We start from the raw sequence: 21,006 nt of genomic DNA on the forward strand, positions 1-21,006 counted from the left end.
GGACAGGGAATTTCTGTGTCAGGCTCAGCCACCTGCTGTGTTTAACTTTGCCAGGATCCTTTCTCTGCCTTAAGCTGGAGGAGCTGGAAGCAGTAGGGAGAAATGGAAGAGGGGGATGTACGCTAATGAGATAGGGACTTTCATCTGGACCTCCAGGTCCAAGCCAAAGTTGGAGTGCTTGATTTGGGGAGGGGTGGTTTGGGTTTGAAAACATTTTTCTTCTTACAGATACCATCAAAATGAATACATAAAATTTTCAATTTTCACTGGGAGCTCCTGAAAATATATCATATATCCCAGTGAGACATTGGTATATTGTTCCCTTTATTCTTTTTTTTTTTAAGTTGGAGGATAATTGCTTTACAAAGTTGTGTTTGTTTCTGCCATACAACAATGTGAATCAGCCGTAAGTATACATATGTCCCCTCCTTCCTGGGCCTCCCACCCCTCTAGGTTGTCACTCACCAGGTTGAGCTCCCTTGTATTATACACCAACTTCCCGCTAGCTATCTATTTTATATATGGTAATGTATATGTTTTGATGTTACTGTCTCAATTCATCCACAGTCTCCTTCCCCTCTCTGACTCTGTTCCTGCTCTGCAAATAGCTTCATCGGTCCCATTTTTCTAGATTCCATATATGTACATTCATATACAATATTTGTTTTTCTCTTTCTAACTTACTTCACTCTGTATAACAGGCTCTAGATTCATCCACCTCACTAGAACTGACTCTCCCATTTTTTCTTGAACATGTGAGATTTCTTGAGTGTAAGGACAGCTGAGAAGGGAAAGGAAGGACAATCTTTTCTGTACTTGCTTTGTCCCACCCCAATCATTCTCTCTCTCTCTCTCCCCATCCACCTCTCTTTCTCTTTCTGGTTTTCCTGCCTTTGATGCTCTGAATCATATTATATTGTAAGCAAATTTGGGACTTGCGTATTTTATGCAAAATACCAGGGCCTTCCTTTTCCTTCTCTTCCTTTCTGCTGCCTTCATTCAGGGCTCAGGAGATTCTACTTTTGCTCAGGCTCAGGAAATCACACTGGTTCTTCTTTCTCCTCTTCCCTCTGTTCAGCACTGACTCAGCCGCTGCAAAGTTCTGCCAGGCAGTTAGGAAGCTGCACCATCCCAGGGTGAGATGGCTGAGAGCTGGGCTCCACAGCAGCCCCGAATCAACTACATAGGCAGCCCATGTCCTCCAGCACGTGTGGGAAGAATTTTCCCCTAGGGTCTCTGTCTAGTTTCCCCAAGCCTAGCTCCTCCCGACTCACATCCTCCCTGCTTGTAGCACAGTGAAGTTTGGTTGACGTTTTGCATCCGTCGCGTTTCTGCTTCCAGGCAAGTCTGGCCCTCTGAGGTCCAGGAGCTGGGCTCGTCTCCTCAGTGAGTGGGCTCATCTCCACAAGGCCTCCACAGGCCTGTGTGTTTGAAATGGCTCTGATCTGCTACCTGTGAGAGAGTGACCACCCACCCACCTCTCTGGGTACATCTCCCAGCCCCTCTGCTCTGACTCGTTCCCTGACACACCAGATACTCCAGCAGTAAATACCCGATGCGTTCACTACCTGGAGCTCCCTGAACACAGCACATGGTCTTTCCATTCTGTGCCTCACCCTGGGCTGCCCACTGGTCCCCAGCCCTCTTTCCTCTGTCCTTTAGGTTCAATTTAGGTGTCGATCACTCTACAAAGCCTTCACTGACTGCCCTCATGCCAGATTCACTTTATCGACTTTGGGTTTTCAATTTTGCATCTGTGTCCGCCGCTCCACTGTGATGGTCTCCGTTACCTCTCTGTCCCTAGGGCTGAGCCCAGGACCTGGGATACTGCAGGCACTCAGTTCATGCTCGTTGAACCCCACTGGTTTAGGGCAGGGAATATCTTTGTAGTTTTTCTTCTAGGTTTGCCCTCCTGGCAGATCGCTTCCTTCCTAAGTAGCATCTTGTTATTTGAGTCCCACTAGTATCATCTTATTTGAGGCTCTCTGAGAGGCCTTGCCTTATAATAAATTATTGGGTTGCATTCTGTTTGGATGGTTTGCCGGGTGGAGTGGCATTTTTAAATTCCAGACAAGTCTCTGTCTAGGAGGAGTGGAGAAACGAGGAGGGGCACATACTGTGCAGGGTCAGGAAGGGGGCCCCTTGAGGTGCTCAGGGCTTCATGAGCTGCCTTTCCATGCATGATAACCACATTCTATATGGAGTCTTTCCTTTCAAAGCACCTTGGCATACCTGGTCTCATTTGATCTTTCCTACAAATCACCTGGGAAGTAGAAGGCAACAGGTATACGCAATGAAACAGATAAGGTGATTCATTTATTTATTCTGTATAGATTTATTGAGTTCCCAGTCCCTTGCTGGGAACACGACAGTGAGCAAAACCAGCATGCTCCCAGCTGTCCGGAAGTTCTGGTTCTAGTCAGGCTATGCCAACAAGTGACTAATAAGTGTACAAATAAGTAATATATAGGATTTCCAGTGACAGTACGTGCTCAAAAGACAATCAGGCCGGGTAATGACAGAAAGTGATGAGTGGGAGGGGTGAAGAGACTGCCTTAGAGAAGGTAAAGCCTTTTTGAGGAGATGACATATGAGCTGAAGTCTGAAAGGTGAGAAGAAACAGGCCAGGTGATGTACTGAGAGTCCGAAAGTGGAGCTGGCCCTGGAGCCCCAAAGCATTTCCTTTAGCTGTTCTCTTACTGCAGGAAAGCAACCAAGGCCATCAGTGAGGACAGGAAAAAAATGTGTGTGTGTGTGTATATATATGTATATAAAATGTATATATATATATATACAGAAAAATATAGAAATACATATATGTAAAATGTATATATATATACAGAAAAATATAGAAATACATATATGTAAATACATGTATAGATATAGGTATACGTATGCATGTGTGTGCATACATATACCTATATCTATATCTCCTACAGCAACTGAGAGGGTAGAATATTTTTCCTGAAAAATCCTTTCAGAGCTGGATTCACGTGAAGTTCGAGAGAGGAATGTTTAGATGATTAGCAGTGATGCATGTAGTGTGTAGCTGTGGGAAATAAAGGAAACAAGTCTCTGGCTCCTGTCATGGATACTTACCACCACCTCACTCAGGAACAGGGGCAGTTAAGGTTGTCTAAAGAGTGGATGGTTCTGCACAGTTGGTGTGGCAACAGTTTGAGAATAAGGCTCATAGTCACTGTTCAAAAGAGCTTCCTGAATAGAATGTGGTTCTGCAGAAAGCAAAGCAGGGGGTCTTTGGTGTTATGAGCAAGACCCAGAAAGGCAGGTGAAAGGCAGGTTCAAGGAACAGGAGTTAGACCATCCTGGCTCAGGTGGATGTCAGGTTGATGAATTGGAGAGGGTAGTTTTGATCAGCTGCCCCTCAAACTTGGCTCTGTTTGGCCTAGTTTAATATCATAAAATGTCACTTAAACCTAGCAAATATCCCTTTAATAAATTTCAACTAGATCCATCAGTTTTATGGACCATCTAACTCAGGGCTTATCAAAGGATTTGGCACACAGTAGGTGTTCAGAAAATAATTTGTTAAATGAGTGAATGAATGAATCCTACCCTTTGGTTGAATCCATGGGCAGAGGAGCCTGGCAGGCTACAGTCCATAGGGTCACAAAGAGTTGGACACAACTGAAGCAACTTAGCACTCATGCATGTACCCTTTGGTTGCCCAGCCCTTGGAAGCAAGATTGAGCAATCTGGAATTTGTTGTACTCGAAGAATAGGGCAGTGTTTACAAGTATATCAAACAGGTGAGATGACACATGATTTCAGAGGAGGGGGGGACAGCCTGTGATTTCTCTAGATCTTCTCCTTTTTAAAATAAGATTTAGAATGTTAGGATAGAGGTTGCTAAAGTTGATATAGATTTTATTATGTTCCAAAGTTTCTTTTAGAGAATATTAAACAAGAGAAGCAGGACAAAAATGGTACAAACAGTATAATTTCAGTTCTATTAAAAAAAATCTGTATTCATGGGGGAAAAACTGGAAAGAAGTTATAACAAAATTGGGACTTACCCAATGATCTTACCTTATCTTTTCTACTTTCTGCTTACCAGACTTTTCCCAAATTTGCTACAGTTAGTGTGTGTTACTTTTATAACCAGAAAAATATAACGTGTGGTTTGTTAAACAGTTAGTATAGAATGTGGTATGACATTCTTGCCGAAGCCTGCTTTGTTTTTTTAATCCCTGGCATTCATCACAAAAATCACAGCTGATATTTCAAATAATGACATTATGATAGCAAAAGTGAACTGCAGCTTAGCAGATGTACTCCCACCCGTGTCATGTGAGGAGCCCACACCATCCAGATGCTGAGATTGGCCATATCATGGCTCCTTGCCTCTACCTGCGCATCCCTCAGCCTCCCTGGGTACTTGCTCCCCCCCCCCCCCCCCACCTCCCCGCCCATACCTGTCAGAGGCTCAGGAATGGCTGGAAGCTGGTGGCTCAGGTCAGAGCTGCCCTGCTTGCTTCTGATTGTAGACTTAGCAAATAACTCTAAAATTTAGATTATATTGACTGCCCTGAAAAATAGCAAGTGTGCCAGGGTATTGTCCTGTAGACTAAACAAATTAAAAAAAAAAAAAAAAGCAGCTGAACCCTGAAAACTTATTCACTTCATTTTTTCAATCAGGTGAAAAGTATGAATAATATTGCTTCTCCCTTTTGGAAGATGACATCTCAGTGGTAAATCGAGACATTACTTAAGTGAACTTCGAGTTTTAACAAGATCTTCTATTTGCATTTTTGACTTTACTGAAAACAAGTGCCATTAGGATGATATCAACTGTTTGAGTCAGTTGTTGGCTTGGGCCTTCACCCAGAATTTGATGTCATTGATGGGCATCCATGAGGAACAGGAATAATTTTGAAGCTTTTGACCAGAGGATCTCTGAAGACTTTCATTAGTGCTAGTGTTAAATAGAATACAAATGTAAAAATGAAATTGGCCATCTTATGCACTAAATATGTGGATTTGAAATGCTTTCTATCTGCTAGGGTTTTGCATTGAAACCTCTATGAAACTCAAGAGTTACTGAGTCTGGAAAATGTTTTGCTCAGTGTGATGATGAAATATAGACTAGGTATCAGATGTGGGGGACCCAGAATGGAGGGAGAAGGAAACACAGCCATGAGGAATAGAGTTTGCAGGACTTGAATCATATCTTATTTTGATTAAATCAGGATCGGTTTACTGAAAGCCTGTAATGTGAGAATGTGTTAGAGTAGTAGAGGGGTTCTATTATGGTTATCTTACTCAAGAGTGAGTTCATTTTCATCACATGTATTTTTAATTCTTTGGAAAGACAATTACATTAATTGAGGAATGACATGTAGAATACCAGTTTGAAAAAACACTTAGTGAATGGGGGTACTGATGTTGCCTAACTATCAATTAAAAATAGCTTGTAACATGAGCCCTAGGTACCCCACCTAAAGGGTGGCAGTAGGCTGCTTGGGGAGGCCCATTATATTTTTGATGCATTGATTGGGTAAAACAAGACCTTCAAGGAAGAGGCTCCGGGTCCTTCCCACTGTTCTCTTTTCATTGCACAGCATCCAAAAATGTGCTGCTTTGACCTAGTATGAGAACTTTCCAACTCCAGGATGAATTGTCCAAGATGGTTCTACTGCTTTTGCTGCAGTTAGCCTTAGTGAAGGCAGAGTAGTCTCCAGGTGCCAGCCAACCTATGACCTTCCATCTCTCTCCAAAATGAGACTCCTCCCTCTCTTCTCCACTTTCTCCCTGGCCTCACTTCCCTGGACAGAGTCCTCTTTTAAAGACTGTGACATTCTCTAGGAAAGCTTTGCTCATGACTGGAATTCATACCGATTTCTGTCATCTCTGTCTTCATTTTTTATCTATTGCACAATTAGTACGCACTATTGAGTGATTCTCCCACTTTTTAACTGGCTAGACTATACTATTCAGTGTTCTACGATAATAGGTCATATCTAGGTTTTCCCCTTATGGCTCTGTAGTAATAAATGACTTCCCTGTAGGCAGAGGTTGTGCCTGGAGAACTCTCATTTGACAAATAACACATGATCCAGGGCCCATTATGTCTAATATCTCCATATTTCTGGAACAGCAACAAGGAGAGAAGGGGTGATTTGCAAGCTGATTAGAGCCACCAGGGAAGGCTCAACGCAGAGGTATTTCAACTTAAATGTTATCTCTGAGGATATCAGGTATTGTTTTAGGCAAAGGTTTTAAATCTCAATAAATAGTTATGAAGTGGCAAAAAAGATTTTATATATATATATGTATGTATATATCCTGTCTACACAGAGATGTGTATATACATATACCTACATGTATTCATATGTAAGTGGAGACACAGATGAGCACTAGCAGTAGTTAGCTACACCATGTTTATGGATTAGACGCCTCAGTATGGTTAGGATGTTATTTTTCTCCAAATTGATTAAAACCAATCCCAAATAAAGTCCTTGCTGATTGATGATATTCATGAGGATTGGGGTAAGGTTTGGGTTTACCACGCTAAATAAGGTAGCTCTCTGTTCCTTCTCAATTGATGTGGATGAAAGGATGAGAATAGTGTTTGGGGAAGATTCTTCTAAAAATTATATGGGATGGATTGGAAGAGCTTAGAATTTGGGAGACTGGAAGCTCTTAAGTAATCCAGGTCCTAATGGGCAAGGATTAGGCTCAAGGAGCCGTGGAAGGGAAAGAGAGTCAGATACCTATTGAGACCAAATGTTTGCCTAGGTATGTATCAGGAATGTGGCATATACCTGGTGTGTCTATAAGATTCCTCAAGATTGAAGATACAAGGTCTTTGTTTTTCAGAAGTTCTCCATCTACACGGGGGTCCTAAATTATTAATAACTTCAATACATTGTGTGCCATGATATTCTGTGATGGTAAAGTGTGGGAAGAACCACAGGAAACACAGATGAGAGCAGTTAATACTGACAGGTGAGCATCAGTGAGGGCTACAGAGAGGAAACACTATGTAAGCTGAGTGATGGAGGCTTATTTAAGTTAAAGGCAGTGGGAAGGGAAATCCAAGAGGTATTAAGTGCCAGGCTGATTCAACAAATGGCAAAAAAGCCAGTGTGACAAGATAGCTTTTCTTTGAGGGTATTGGTCAGACATGAAGTTAGAAAAAAAAATCAACTGAGACTAAGTCACAGAGGGTTAAATGCCATCTTCTGCTCTCCGCTTTTCTCGCTTCTCATCATCTTACCAAAAACATGAATCTTTTTGTGTGTGCATCTGGTGAGTGTCTATACCACAATCCTATCTGCCTCCACTCTTGACTTAAAGTTACATTCTACTATGTCTAATATCTCCATATTTCTGGGATAGCAACAAGGAGAGAAGGGGTGATTTGCAAGCTGTTTGGGGAATGTGTTTTTCAGTGATGTTTTCCTTTCCTTGTGAGTTTTATAATTGAAAATTAACCTGTATGGACAAACTTTTTTTATGATCTTGCATGTTACTGTATTGTCAGCCTTATCAGTGTATTCATTCGGAATTACTTATTTGGGTAACTTTCTCATCTGCTTATCAGTAGATTCCTGATATCTAATATACATAGAGTATAAAGATTAAGATCTCTTTGGGTTTCTGAGTCATACGTCTAGAATCAGACTCTGAAACTTTTCTAGTAGAGTAGAAGTCACAAGGGGTTATGTCTTTGGGGTCTTGGGAAAGGATCTAGATGGGTACACCAGTGCCTTTGGGGAGTGTTTTGAATTTTTGTTTCTTGGTGAATTATGGAATTTCTGTCATCACAGTTCAGAGAAAAGAGGTCAGGGGAGGTGGAACAGCAGACATTCGGTGGAGAAGAAAGACTCCACTGAAGACTGACTCATATCATGCAGAGTTTGGGTGTGATTGTATGCATACACCTGCAACTGTCACTCTGTGTGCCTGTGGTAGGAAGAAGGGGAGGAGAGGGTTGTGCAGACATAATATTTTCTTTAATCTCTTTGCACAGTGGACTTTGGAGAAGAGCAAGCCTAAGTAAACAATGTGGCAGAGTTGTTTGTCATACACATGATATTCAAAAAGACTCTATAAATCCTTTAAGTTAAGAAGTAAATAGAATTATTTGGTTACCAACTTTGATGGTTACCCCAGTGTTTCTTTTCCATGATGGTGAAATTCCTGAGCAGTTTTCACTATCTGTGATTAGTTGAAATGTTCTCCTACAAGCTTCAAATGAATTCATGGTTATGCATTGTATTTTCTTTATCTTTCTTTACACCGCTCATCCTATGTGAATATGGGTAAAGTGGTTGCTACCTCTTTGTAAAGTTCCACCCCAGGACCCCCCACCCCTCTCCAGCAGAACTTTACTGATCCCCTGGCCCTTGGCCATCTTGCTTTCTTAACTCTATAGAATATAATCGGTATTTAATAAATAATTGAGAGCTGTCTGATAGATTAGTTTTTGTTGTTGCTGTTAAGTCGCACCTCCTAACAACTACAGTTAGAAAAGACAGTATGCTCGTATTTCATATTTTTCTAATTTTACTATTCTTTATGATACAAAGCACCCCTTCTGGTTTAAGAGCATAAAATTGGAAACATCACAGAAATTAGGGAATATAACTTTCCCTCCAGTTCAGGAATTTTCTATATAGCTTCCTTGTTACATTAGTCTGTTCTCGTAGATAAGTCATTCAAGTACTTTGAGCCTTATTCATAAAATGAAGGTGACAATAGTGCTCACCTTTGTTAGCAACACACGTGGATGCCAGTGACAGAAACCCTAAAATAGTGGTGACTTCAGGAAGATGGCATATCATTTTCCTCTCTCCTGAATCCAGGAACAGGCACAGTGGCTTCTTTTTCTTTGTTTTGCACAGCATCTAGTTTCATGTTCAACTTGCAGTCTGATATGGCTGCTCCAGCTCCAGCCATCATGCCTTCCTTGCCAGCAGAAAGGAGAAAGAGGAGAAAGAAAAGGGCATACTCTCTCTCTTCAAGGACACTGTCCACAAGTAGCAAACCATTCTGCTTATATCTGATTAGCACTGACTAAGTCATATTGCTACATGTAGCTATAAGGGAGGCTGATAAAGAGATGGCTTTGTACGTGGCTGAAATTCAGAGTTTATATTACTGAGGGATATGGGAACAGATCTGGGGAACAATTAGCAGTCTCTGCCACCCTACTGATAATTTTATGAGATAAAAATTGATGAAATGAGATAATACGTACAATGTGCTTAGAACATGCCTGACATATAATACAGTCTCAGCTAATATGTAAGTATTAGCCATTGTTTTTATGGCTAAACATTATAGACAGTCATTCACTGTATTATTTGTTCAACAGACATTGAATACCTACTGTGCTGAACACTATACCTCTCCTGTTTAAATCCTTCTAACAACAATCTGGAGGAGACTACTGTCCAAGATAGCTTATTTTTTATGGAATAACTCTAAAAGTTCCATAACTTATTTATCAAAGTAAGTCAAAGCATGCTTCCCAAATAATTCAGTCTTACCCTTTGAAACTATAGAACAAGCCTATTTCCTCCACTCAGTTCGTCAAATATATGGAGGTGGCTAATAAGCCTCACATTTAGTTTCCTGACCCTAAGCAGGCATTTTTGTTAGCTCATTTATTTAGTATGTGGTTTGGCAAACTTCTTCTGTAAAGGGCTAGATGGTAACTGGCTTTTCAGGTCACATGTTCTCTGTCACAGTTTCTCAACTCTACCATCATAATAGGAAAGCAGCCCCGGACGTTTTATAAGTGAATGGCTAGGGCTTTGTGCCTATAAAATTTGTTGTTGTTGTTTAGCTTCTCAGTTGTGTCCAACCCTTGCAACCCCATGAACTGTAGCTCACTAGGCTCCCCTGTCCATGGGATTTCCCAGGCAAGAATATTGGAGTGGGTTGCCATTTCCTCCTCCAGGGGATCTTCCTGACCCAGGGATCAAACCCACGTTCCTGTGTCTCCTGTGTTGGCAGGTGGATTCTTTATCATTGAACCACTGGGGAAGGCAGTTTCTATAAAATATTATTTACAAAAACAGATAGCAGGTCAGACTTTGGCCTCATGCTGTGGTTTGCCAGCCCTGTGATTTAGCCTCTGCTGCTACTACTGCTGCTAAGTTGCTTCAGTCCATGCTGCTGCTGCTGCTGCTAAGTCGCTTCAGTCGTGTCTGACTCTGTGCGACGCCAGAGACGGCAGCCCACCAGGTTCCACCATCCCTGGGATTCTCCAGGCAAGAACACTGGAGTGGGTTGCCATTTCTTTCTCCAATGCATGAAAGTGAAAAGTAAAAGTGAAGTCACTCAGTCATGTCTGACTCGTTGTGACCCCATGGACTGCAGCCTACCAGGCTCCTCCGTCCATGGGATTTTCCAGGCAAGAGTACTGGAGTGGGTTGCCATTGCTTTCTCCGGCTTCAGTCCATAGAAACTTATAAATAAGGTTATTTGTGACTGATATTCTCCTTCTCTGAAGCTGAAAACTTTGTGTCACTCCTGATTTTTCTTATACATTTCATTTCTTTTTCTTGTCTTATTACTTTGGTTAAGATTTTCAGTACCCCTTGCATCTCCATAGCATTACTTGCTGGCCAATCATTTCCCTAAATAGGTTATCCATCATTTCTAGCTTGGAAATGCTCTTTGACAAATCTTCTCTTGTTCTACCACACATTGTTTGACCTCCCCCAGGCTGACTCTTCTCCAGTCATCGCACAAATCTGTCCACATTAAGAAAATAAGAATCCTTTTTCCATCCCTTTCTTCTTCAAACCTGTTAGACTTGGATTTTCCTTTGGTGGTGCTTCAGCTTTTCATCACTGAACAGTCTAATACCAACTATAACCTAATCCAACTTCCCTTAAAGACAATTTAGAGGAGGCAGGTAGAAAATTAACATTTACTGATGGACCAGGCACTGCCAACATTTACAATATGTGTGTTTCATTTCAATGTTATAGACGTGGTAAGTACAATTTGAGATTGGTCATATAACCAGCTGTGGTCATGCAGCTGAAATACTATGAGTCAATCCCAGTTACAGAATAGAAATTCAAATCTGACTGCCCTGGGGGACTTAAGTGTGTGCATCTGACAAAAGTAATTCAAAACCATTCACAAATACAGCAGAGCTGCTATACTTTTGGTTGTTCTCTCTCATCAAGACATTTGTAAAGCAGAGAATAACAAACATTTGTGCTGAACTTTTGGTTTTCAGAACATTTACTTCATAATTTTATGGAATAGGTGATTTTATTCCAGTTTTGCAGGAAAGGAAATCGAACCACAAAATGATTAAAATGTTTGCTGGAATTGCCAGCCACCAATGCCTTACTGCTTCTAGGAGAGTCCACAATTGCTCTTCTCAGAAAAGTTCATCACGCCTCTTTTCTAGCTAACTCCTTATTGTCTTTCAGACCTCAGCTCAGTCATCATCTTCTCCAGGAAACACTTTCTGCAGTCACCTCCACCTTGTGCCCACCATCTGATTTAGATGTTCTTTCTACATCTTAAACAAGATCATCACCCTGTTTGCACTGAGCCTGAACTGATGATGTATTAGCTTGTAAGGAAATCAAGGGCACATCCCTGCCTCATGTAACTTTGTCCTCAATAAATAAATATTTGTCAAGTAAAGGAATGCCCTGAGATGGAGCCAAGTCAGTGCTGCAGGGAGTCATTTCCTTTTGATGTTTCTCAGTTCTGCTTATACCTGGAGGCAAAACAGAAACCTCAACCTTCCAGAGGCAAACAAAAGAGGACCCTCCCAGAAGCCACTGATCTCTGCAGCCAGGGAACATCAGAAATTCAAATCTATGGGGTTTCAGACTAGAAAGCAAAGAGCACAGGTGAAGAGCACAGGTACTAGAGTCAGGCTTCTTAGATTTGAATCCTCACTTCACCATTTTCCAGCTGTGTGGTCTTTGGCAAGTGACTTAGCTTTTCTATGCTTGGGTTTGTCAAACATGGATAATAATGGAACTTCTGTGTATTAGTTATTTATGGCTGTGCAACAAATTACCCCCAAACGGAGTGCCTCATAACAATAAACATTTATTATCTCACAGTTTCTGTGGATCAGGAATTTGAAGGGGCTCAGGTGAGTGTTTCTGGCTCAGGATTGCTCATTAGGTGACAGTCAAGATGTCGACTGAGGTTCCTGTCATGTGGAACCTTGACTGAGGCTGGAGGATCACCTTCCAAGATGGCTCACTCAAGTAGCTTTTGGCAGGAGGCCGTAGTTCTTCCCACCAGCAACTCTCATTGTAGGATAATAATTGATTTCCCGCAGAGAAAGCAAGAGAGGAAGCCCCAGGGAGAAACTCTAGTGACTTTTATGACCTATTTTCAGAACGTACACTGTTACTTCCACCACATTCTCTATGCTAGAAGGAAGTCACTAAGTGTGGCCCACATTCGAGGAAAGGGGAATTGGCTCCACCTTTTGAAAAGGAGTATCATAGAATTTGTGGACATACTTTAAAACCACACACTATCTTATATAGAGTTGAGTGAGAATTCCATGAGATAAGAATTGCAAAGTGCTTAATGGGACTTAAGCAGCATCTACCTTGAATTACCTTCCTCATGGATTAGAAAGGACAAATGAACTGTCAGTCTGAAGGCTTTGACTTGAAAAATTACTCTATAAAATGGAGCAAAGATATCAGAATTAAGCTGATGCCATAAACAGTTAAAGTATTCAGTATAGTTCTTGGCATGAAAAGTTGTTCATGTTTTGAATTTTAAAAAGGAGGTAAACAGCATGTACAGTGTGATCTGGTATTTATGTAATTATATACTTATATCTCTCTATGTTGATGCATAGGGAGATATGTATACATTCTAGAATGAGGTTCCTCATAGTATTAATCATGGTTATCTCTAGGTGGTAGAATTTGTGTTAAGTGAAGAGGAACTAAAAAGCCTCTTGATGAAAGTGAAAGAGGAGAGTGAAAAAGTTGGCTTAAAGCTCAACATTCAGAAAACAAAGATCATGGCATCCGGTCCCATCACTTCATGGGAAATAGATGGGGAAACAGTGGAAAGAGTGTCAGACTTTATTTTGGGGGGCTCCAAAATCACTGCAGATGGTGATTGCAGCCATGAAATTAAAAGATGCTTACTCCTTGGAAGAAAAGTTATGAGCAACCTAGATAGCATATTCAAAAGCAGAGACATTACTTTTCCAACTAAGGTCCATCTAGTCAAGGTTATGGTTTTTCCAGTATGGATGTGAGAGTTGGACTGTGAAGAAGGCTGAGTGCCGAAGAATTGATGCTTTTGAACTGTAGTGTTGGAGAAGACTCTTAACCAGTCCATTCTGAAGGAGATCAGCCCTGGGATTTCTTTGGAAGGAATGATGCTAAAGCTGAAACTCCAGTACTTTGGCCACCTCATGCGAAGAGTTGACTCATTGGAAAAGACTCTGTTGCTGGGAGGGATTGGGGGCAGGAGGAGAAGGGGATGACAGAGGATGAGATGGCTGGATGGCATCACTGACTCGATGGACACGAGTCTGAGTGAACTCTGGGAGTTGGTGATGGACAGGGAGGCCTGGCGTGCAGCGATTCATGGGGTCACAAAGAGTCGGACACAACTGAGCGACTTAACTGAACTGAAACAAAAAATTGTGTTTGTTTTGCATTGTTTGAATTGTTTTACACTGAGCATAAATCTACAAAAATAAGGGGGGCATTTTCCAAAGAAAAAGAGTTGGAAAGAAGACATGAAAGATGGAAAGGTTTGCATGTTGAGCCAGAATTTTGCTTCTCTAAGTGGACTAGTTTATTCCATGTGATGTATCTGATTGATAGGCTCTCCTCTGATCCTTCAAGTTTGTTGTGAAGACTTGTATGTGCTGGGAGCAGGTGAGAGTTTGTGACTGTGTTTAGCTTGAGGGGTCATATATTAGGAGAAGTGAAAAGCACGGAGAAGCAAGGAGAAGAGGGACATCTGTGTGGCGAAGAGCAAAGAAAGAATAAATCTGGTGTTGACAGCAGAGCCTGAATGCTCATAAGTTGCCTTGGGAAGAACAACTTTACCCATAGAAGAACGATATACTTGCGATGGGCATTCTGTCAACCCAGAGAGCCTTGAATATCTTCTATAATTGCACTTGCAACATTGAACTGAAATCTGTTCAATTCTCCCTCCCTTTTAACAGACTTGCAAGCAGGTCCTGGCTATCTAGCTCCAACATGTAGCAGGGTTTAATAATCTGAAGAATAAAATAGCTTAAATTATTTTTTAAAATAATGTCATTCACAATTGAAAATGTTTATGTCGCCTAAACATTCAACTGAGTAATTTATTCAAATGAAAGAGGGAGTTAAAATGTGTATATTTTATGGGAAAAATTGGAGAAACTGCCCAAAGATGCTTTTTGAAATGTTTAAATCTATCATTTGTTTCCCATTTGTCACATCTGTTCTTTGTTCACCTTTTCCTTTTTTCTGCCTTTTTCTTTCTAGTTACTTGAAAAAAATTTTTAAGATTCTAATGTTTTTACTTACTTTCTGTATTTTTGGTTAAAGTGATTGCATTGGGGCTTATAGTATACATCTTAAGCTTATGACAACCTGACTTTAAGTAATATTACTGGGCTTCCCTGATAGCTCAGTTGGTAAAGAATCCTCCTGCAGTGCAGGAGACCCTGGTTCGATTCCTGGGTCAGGAGGATCCCCTGGAGAAGGGACAGGCTACCCTCTCTGGTATTCTTGGGCTTACCTTGTGGCTCAGCTGGTAAAGAATCTGCCTGCAATGTGGGAGACCTGGGTTCCATCTCTGGGTTGGGAAGATCCCCTGGAGAAGGGAAAGGCTACCCACTCCAGTATTCTGGCCTAGAGAATTTCATGGACTGTATAGTCCATGGGATCACAAAGAGTTGGACACGACTTTTACTTCACTTCACCCCAATTCATGTAGAAAATAGCCTTATATTAATATATTTCCATTTCTTCTCTTTTGACCTTTGTTTGTTATTGTCATATATTTTACTTCTAAATTTGTTAGTAACTGTATAGTCATTGTTATTACTTTTTCTTTAAATGGTCAATTCAGTTCAGTTCAGTTCAGTCGCATAGTCATGTCCGACTCTTTGCGACCCCATGAATCGCAGCACGCCAGGCCTTCCTGTCCATCACCAACTCCCGGAGTTCAATCAAACTCATGTCCATCGAGTTGGTGATGCCATCCAGCCATCTCATCCTCTGTCGTCCCCTTCTCCTCCTGCCCCCAATCCCTCCCAACATCAGAGTCTTTTCCAATGAGTGAACTCTTCGCATGAGGTGGCCAAAGTACTGGAGTTTCAGCTTCAGCATCAGTCCTTCCAATGAATATTCAGGACAGATTTCCTTTAGGATGGACTAGTTGGATCTCCTTGCAGTCCAAGGGACTCTCAAGAGTCTTCTCCAACACCATAGTTCAAAAGCATCAGTTCTTCGGCACTCAGCTTCTTTACAGTCCAACTCTCACATCCATGCATGACCACAGGAAAAACCACAGCCTTGACTAGTCTGACCTTTGTTGGCAAAGTAATATCTCTGCTTTTCAATATGCTATCTAGGTTGGTCATAACTTTCCTTCTAAGGAGTCTTTTAATTTCATGGCTGCAGTCACCATCTGCAGTGATTTTGGAGTCCAAAAAAATAAAGTCTGATACTGTTTCCACTGTTTCTCCATCTATTTCCCATGAAGTGATGGGACCAGATGCCATGATCTTAGTTTTCTGAATGTTGAGCTTTAAGGCAACTTTTTCACTCTTTTCTTTCACTTTCATCAAGAGGTTTTTTTAGTTCCTCTTCACTTTCTGCGTAAGGGTGGTGTCATCTGCATATCTGAGGTTATTGATATTTCTCCCAGAAATCTTGATTCCAGCTTGAGCTTCTTCCAGCCCAGCATTTCTCATGATGTACTCTGCATATACGTTAAATAAGCAGGGTGACAATATACTGCCTTGATGTACTCCTTTTCCTATTTGGAACCAGTCTGTTGTTCCATGTCCAGTTCTAACTGTTGCTTCCTGACCTGCATATAGGTTTCTCAAGAGGCAGGTCAGGTGGTCTGGTATTCCCATCTTTCAGAATTTTCCACAGTTTCTTGTGATCCACACAGTCAAAGGCTTTGGCATAGTCAATAAAGCAGAAATAGATGTTTTCCTGGAACTCTCTTGCTTTTTCCATGATCCAGCGGATGTTGGCAATTTGATCTCTGGTTCTTCTGCCTTTTCTAAAACCAGCTTGAACATAGTAAGTTCACAGTTCACGTACTGCTGCAGCCTGGCTTGGAGAATTTTGAGCATTGCTTTACTAGCATGTGAGATAAATGTAATTGTGCGGTAGTTTGAGCATTCTTTGGCATTGCCTTTCTTTGGGATTGGAATGAAAACTGACCTTTTCCAGTCCTGTGACGACTGCTGAGTTTTCCAAATTTGCTGGCATATTGAGTGCAGCACTTTCACAGCATCATCTTTCAGGATTTGAAATAGCTCAACTGGAATTCCATCACCTCCACTAGCTTTGTTCGTAGTGATGCTTTCTAAGGCCCACTTGACTTCACATTCCAGGATGTCTGGCTCTAGGTGAGTGATCACACCATCGTGGTTATCTGGGTCATGAAGCTCTTTTTTGTACAGTTCTTCTGTGTATTCTTGACACCTCTCCTTAATATCTTCTGCTTCTGTTAGGTCCATACCATTTCTGTCCTTTATCGAGCCCATCTTTGCATGAAATGTTCCCTTGGTATCTCTAATTTTCTTGAAGAGATCTCTAATCTTTCTCATTCTGTTGTTTTCCTCTATTTCTTTGCATTGATTGCTGAGGAAGACTTTCTTCTCTCTCCTTGCTATTCTTTGGAACTCTGCATTCAGATGCTTATATCTTTCCTTTTCTCCTTTGCTTTTCGCTTCTCTTCTTTTCACAGCTATTTGTAAGGCCTCCTCAGACAGCCATTTTGCTTTTTTGCATTTCTTTTCCATGGGAACGGTCTTGATCCCTATCTCCTGTACAATGTCATGAACCTCATTCCATAGTTCATCAGGCTCTCTGTCTATCAGATCTAGTCCCTTAAATCTATTTCTCACTTCCACTGCATCATCATAAGGGATTTGATTTAGGTCATACCTGAATGGCCTAGTGGTTTTCCCCACTTTCTTCAATTTAAGTCTGAATTTGGCAATAAGGAGTTCATGATCTGAGCCACAGTCATCTCCTGGTCTTGTTTTTGCTGACTGTATTGAGCTTCTCCATCTTTGTCTGCAAAGAATATAATCAATCAGATTTAGGTGTTGACCATCTGGTGATGTCCATGTGTAGAGTCTTCTCTTGTGTTGCTGGAAGAGGGTGTTTGCTATGACCAGTGCATTTTCTTGGCAAAACTCTATTAGTCTTTGCCCTGCTTCATTCTGTATTCCAAGGCCAAATTTGCCTGTTACTCCAGGTGTTTCTTAACTTCCTACTTTTGCATTCCAGTCTCCTATAATGAAAAGGACATCTTTTTTTGGGTGTTAGTTCTAAAAGGTCTTGTAGGTGTTCATAGAACCATTCAACTTCAGCTTCTTCAGCGTTACTGGTCAGGGCATAGACTTGGATTACCGTGATGTTGAATGGATTGCCTTAGAAACGAACAGAGATCATTCTGTCGTTTTTGAGATTGCATCCAAGTACTGCATTTCGGACTCTTTTATTGACCATGATGGCTACTCCATTTCTTCTAAGGGATTCCTGCCCACAGTAGTAGATATAATGGTCATCTGAGTTAAATTCACCCATTCCAGTCCATTTTAGTTCGCTGATTCCAGCATCACTGTTTACTGCATTGGACCTTGCTTCTATCACCAGTCACATCCACAGCTAGGTATTGTTTTTGCTTTGGCTCCAACCCTTCATTCTTTCTGGAGTTATTTCTCCACTGATCTCCAGTAGCATATTGGGCACCTACCGACCTGGGGAGTTCCCCTTTCAGTATCCTGTCATTTTGCCTTTTCATACTGTTCATGGAGTTCTCAAGGCAAGAAAACTGAAGTGCTTTGCCATTCCCTTCTCCAGTGGACCACATTCTCAATTAGTTATTTAAAATGTAAGGAAAATTGTATTTATCTACATATTTAACATTTTTCATACTCTGTTTCTTTTTGTAGATCCAGATTTCTATCTAGCATATTTCTTCCACCTAAAGAACTTTCTTTACCATTTCTTATTTTAGTGAGCCTTTTTTTTTTTTTGACTACATGGCTTGTGGGCTCTTAGTTCCCCAACCAGGGATTGAACCCATGCCCCCTGCAGTGGAAGGATGGAGTCCTAATCACTGGACCTTCAGGAAAGTCCCCTTTATGTTTCTTATATGTAAGTTTACTCTTGATGAATTCTTTCAGCTTTTGTGTGTCTAAAAGTCTTTATTTCATTTTGTTTTCAAAAAATATTTTTGTTGGGTATAGAATTTTAATTTGGCAGTGTGTGTGTATGTATATATATTTGTATGTATGTATGTATGTATGTGTGTATATATATATATATATATATATATATATATATATATATATATTTAGCCTGGAGAATCCCGTGGAAAGAGGAGCTTGGTGGGGTGCTGTCTATGGTCTCGCACAGAGTCAGACATGACTAAAGCGACTTAGCATGCAAGCATGCATTGTAGAAGGAAACGGCAACCCACTCCAGTATTCTTGCTTGGAGAATCCCAGGGACAGAGGAGCCTGGTGGACTGCTGTCTGTGGGGTTGCACAGAGTCTGACATGACTGAAGTAACTTAGCAGCAGCAGCAGCAGCAGATATATATATATATATATATATATATATATATATATACACATTTATTTTAAAAGCTTATTTTTTAAATAAACTTCTTTATTTTTTAATAAATTATTCTGGCTTGCCTTGTCCCTATCTTTTGTCCATTCTACTTTATGTGTCTTCCTTCTCTGATTTCCTTGGCTTTATTGAAGTCTCAACTTTTTCTCTTTAAATTAGTCACACTGTTTGGTTTCATCTGAGTCCCTCCTCCTTCCCAGTAGCCTAAAAATTCAAAAGGTATAAGCTAGGGCATTTATAGAACTCACCTTATTTATTTATTCTTCTTTTGGAATTACTATTCTATGTTGCCTGTTATTCAATATCTCAAAACAATTATTTCATTATTTTTTCTGACTTTTTTCAATTGTTTAAGGGAGAAGGATAAACCTGATCTCTGTTACTCTGTACTGGCTGGAAGCAGAAGTTCGAAATATTGAATCAAAAAAATTAATACCTAAAACCAACTTCTGATTAGAAAACTTCTCCTCAAAATGGATTGATATTTTGCAGTAGCTTATAATTATGAGGTCATTTTAAAAAAATTGTTTAGTGTTTGACATTATCTCTTTTTCTTACAGGATACATTCAAACTGGATTTTTAAATCATTGTAAGCCAGTGATGGATCAGAAGTTACAGAATACAATGCCGAATTAAAGTCTTCGAAAATTGCTTTAAAGAACCGAAGAAAGAAAATTGATCTATTTCTTTAATACCTTGATCTAGAAAAACATACTGCACATGGTAGGAAGTGATAACTGGGAAAGTTTATTTGGGTCTTAATATACTGACTGATACCTAAATGATAGGAACTGGTCACTTTGTTTCTCAGAGGGCTTATACACCTGCGATTATGTTAAAAACCAGTAGTTTTATTAACATCTTGACATGATCACAAGAGAGGAGAAACAGTGCTAGCTGAAACCCTGCACCTTGATCAAGATGACTTCTGAAGAAATGGCAGGTTCTGTTCTCAGACCTGTGAGTCAGAGAAAAGTGATCTCTGCTCAGTCAACTGTAGATGAACGTAATGATAAGGTCTCAGACATCAGTGTTCCAGAGTCTCATCCTGTCAGGCAGGGTGGGGAGACCTCTCGTACCATCTCGCAACTGACCAAACTTACAGAAGAATCTTCTGGAAGCAATGTGCCCCAGATTTTCTCAGTAGCAAGGGAGAAAATAACCAGTGATGAGAACAGTAATGAAAAGCACTGGGAGAAAAGCATGCCAGATTCTGTGAAAAACCTTAACATTAACTGCAACAGCATATTGAAAAACCATCAGCATGGCCCTTCTCAGAGCCAGTTTTATGAAACGTGCAATTCTATCACAGAGGAAGGTCTGTGTTTGGAAACTGGAATCCCTTCTTCAGTGGAAGGAAAGGTGTTCCCTGGAATTCAACTGGAAATAGACAGACCTCCCATGGGCATCAGTCCATTAGGAACTCAGTCGGCCATCGTAGAGACAAGCAGAGCACACCCAAGCAGCATGGCAGTATTTCATTTGCGTTACGAAGTTGACAGAAGAATGTCAGACAGTTTCTGTCCCCTATCAGATAACTTGATTTTGGATGATTGTGGAAACTGTGTACTACCTGCTGTTGGTGAGGGACAAGAGAAAAATTACATGGCATATACTTGCAAACTCATGAAATTGACAAGTAACTGTGACAATAAGAATAGGCAGCTGCAGTGTGATCATTGTGACCCCTTGAATGACAAATACTTGTGCTTTGAAGGCTCTTGCCCAAAAGCCGATGTGGTATGTTCAAGTGACAGCTTTTGCAGGGAGGATTTTACTGACAGTCCACCTGCCAAGACCATTCTGAGCCATTTTGAGGACTTCCCCGATAATTGTGAAGATATAGAAGAAGACTTGTTCAAAAATAAAAAGGAGCGGTCTGCGTGGTTAGTGAGGAGATTTTGCAAAAATGACAAGGAAGTTAAGAAATCTGTGTTTACTGGGACAAGGGCAATTGTGAGAACTTTGCCTTCTGGTCACATTGGACTGGAGGCTTTGAGTTATATTGATCAGAAGAAAAATGGTCTCTTCTTGCCTCCTGGGAGAGTCATGGAACGGCTGTCAACAGTGGTGGTTAGGCAAGATGGTTCCCAAGGTCTGTCAGAAGCCCAGTGGTATCCGGTAAGAGTTAAAGTTTCTTTTAATCCATTTTTCAAAGTTGATTTTTTAAAA

General features: G+C 40.8%; 1 protein-coding gene across 1 annotated transcript in view; it reads left to right on the top strand.

Moving 5' to 3' along the window:
- Window positions 1–19,397: 19,397 nt before the first annotated feature.
- The window catches only part of PLCE1 (phospholipase C epsilon 1), a 335,041-nt gene continuing 333,432 nt past the window's right edge, over window positions 19,398–21,006 (top strand). Inside the window, exon 1 of the mRNA XM_040254554.1 lies at window positions 19,398–20,955. Coding sequence (XP_040110488.1) covers window positions 19,756–20,955 — 1,200 coding nt within the window. The 5' untranslated portion in view covers window positions 19,398–19,755. The remainder of the gene's footprint in view (window positions 20,956–21,006) is intronic.

The sequence above is a fragment of the Oryx dammah genome, unplaced genomic scaffold (genome assembly GCF_014754425.2).
Source record: "Oryx dammah isolate SB20612 unplaced genomic scaffold, SCBI_Odam_1.1 HiC_scaffold_14, whole genome shotgun sequence".
Taxonomy (NCBI): domain Eukaryota; kingdom Metazoa; phylum Chordata; class Mammalia; order Artiodactyla; family Bovidae; genus Oryx; species Oryx dammah.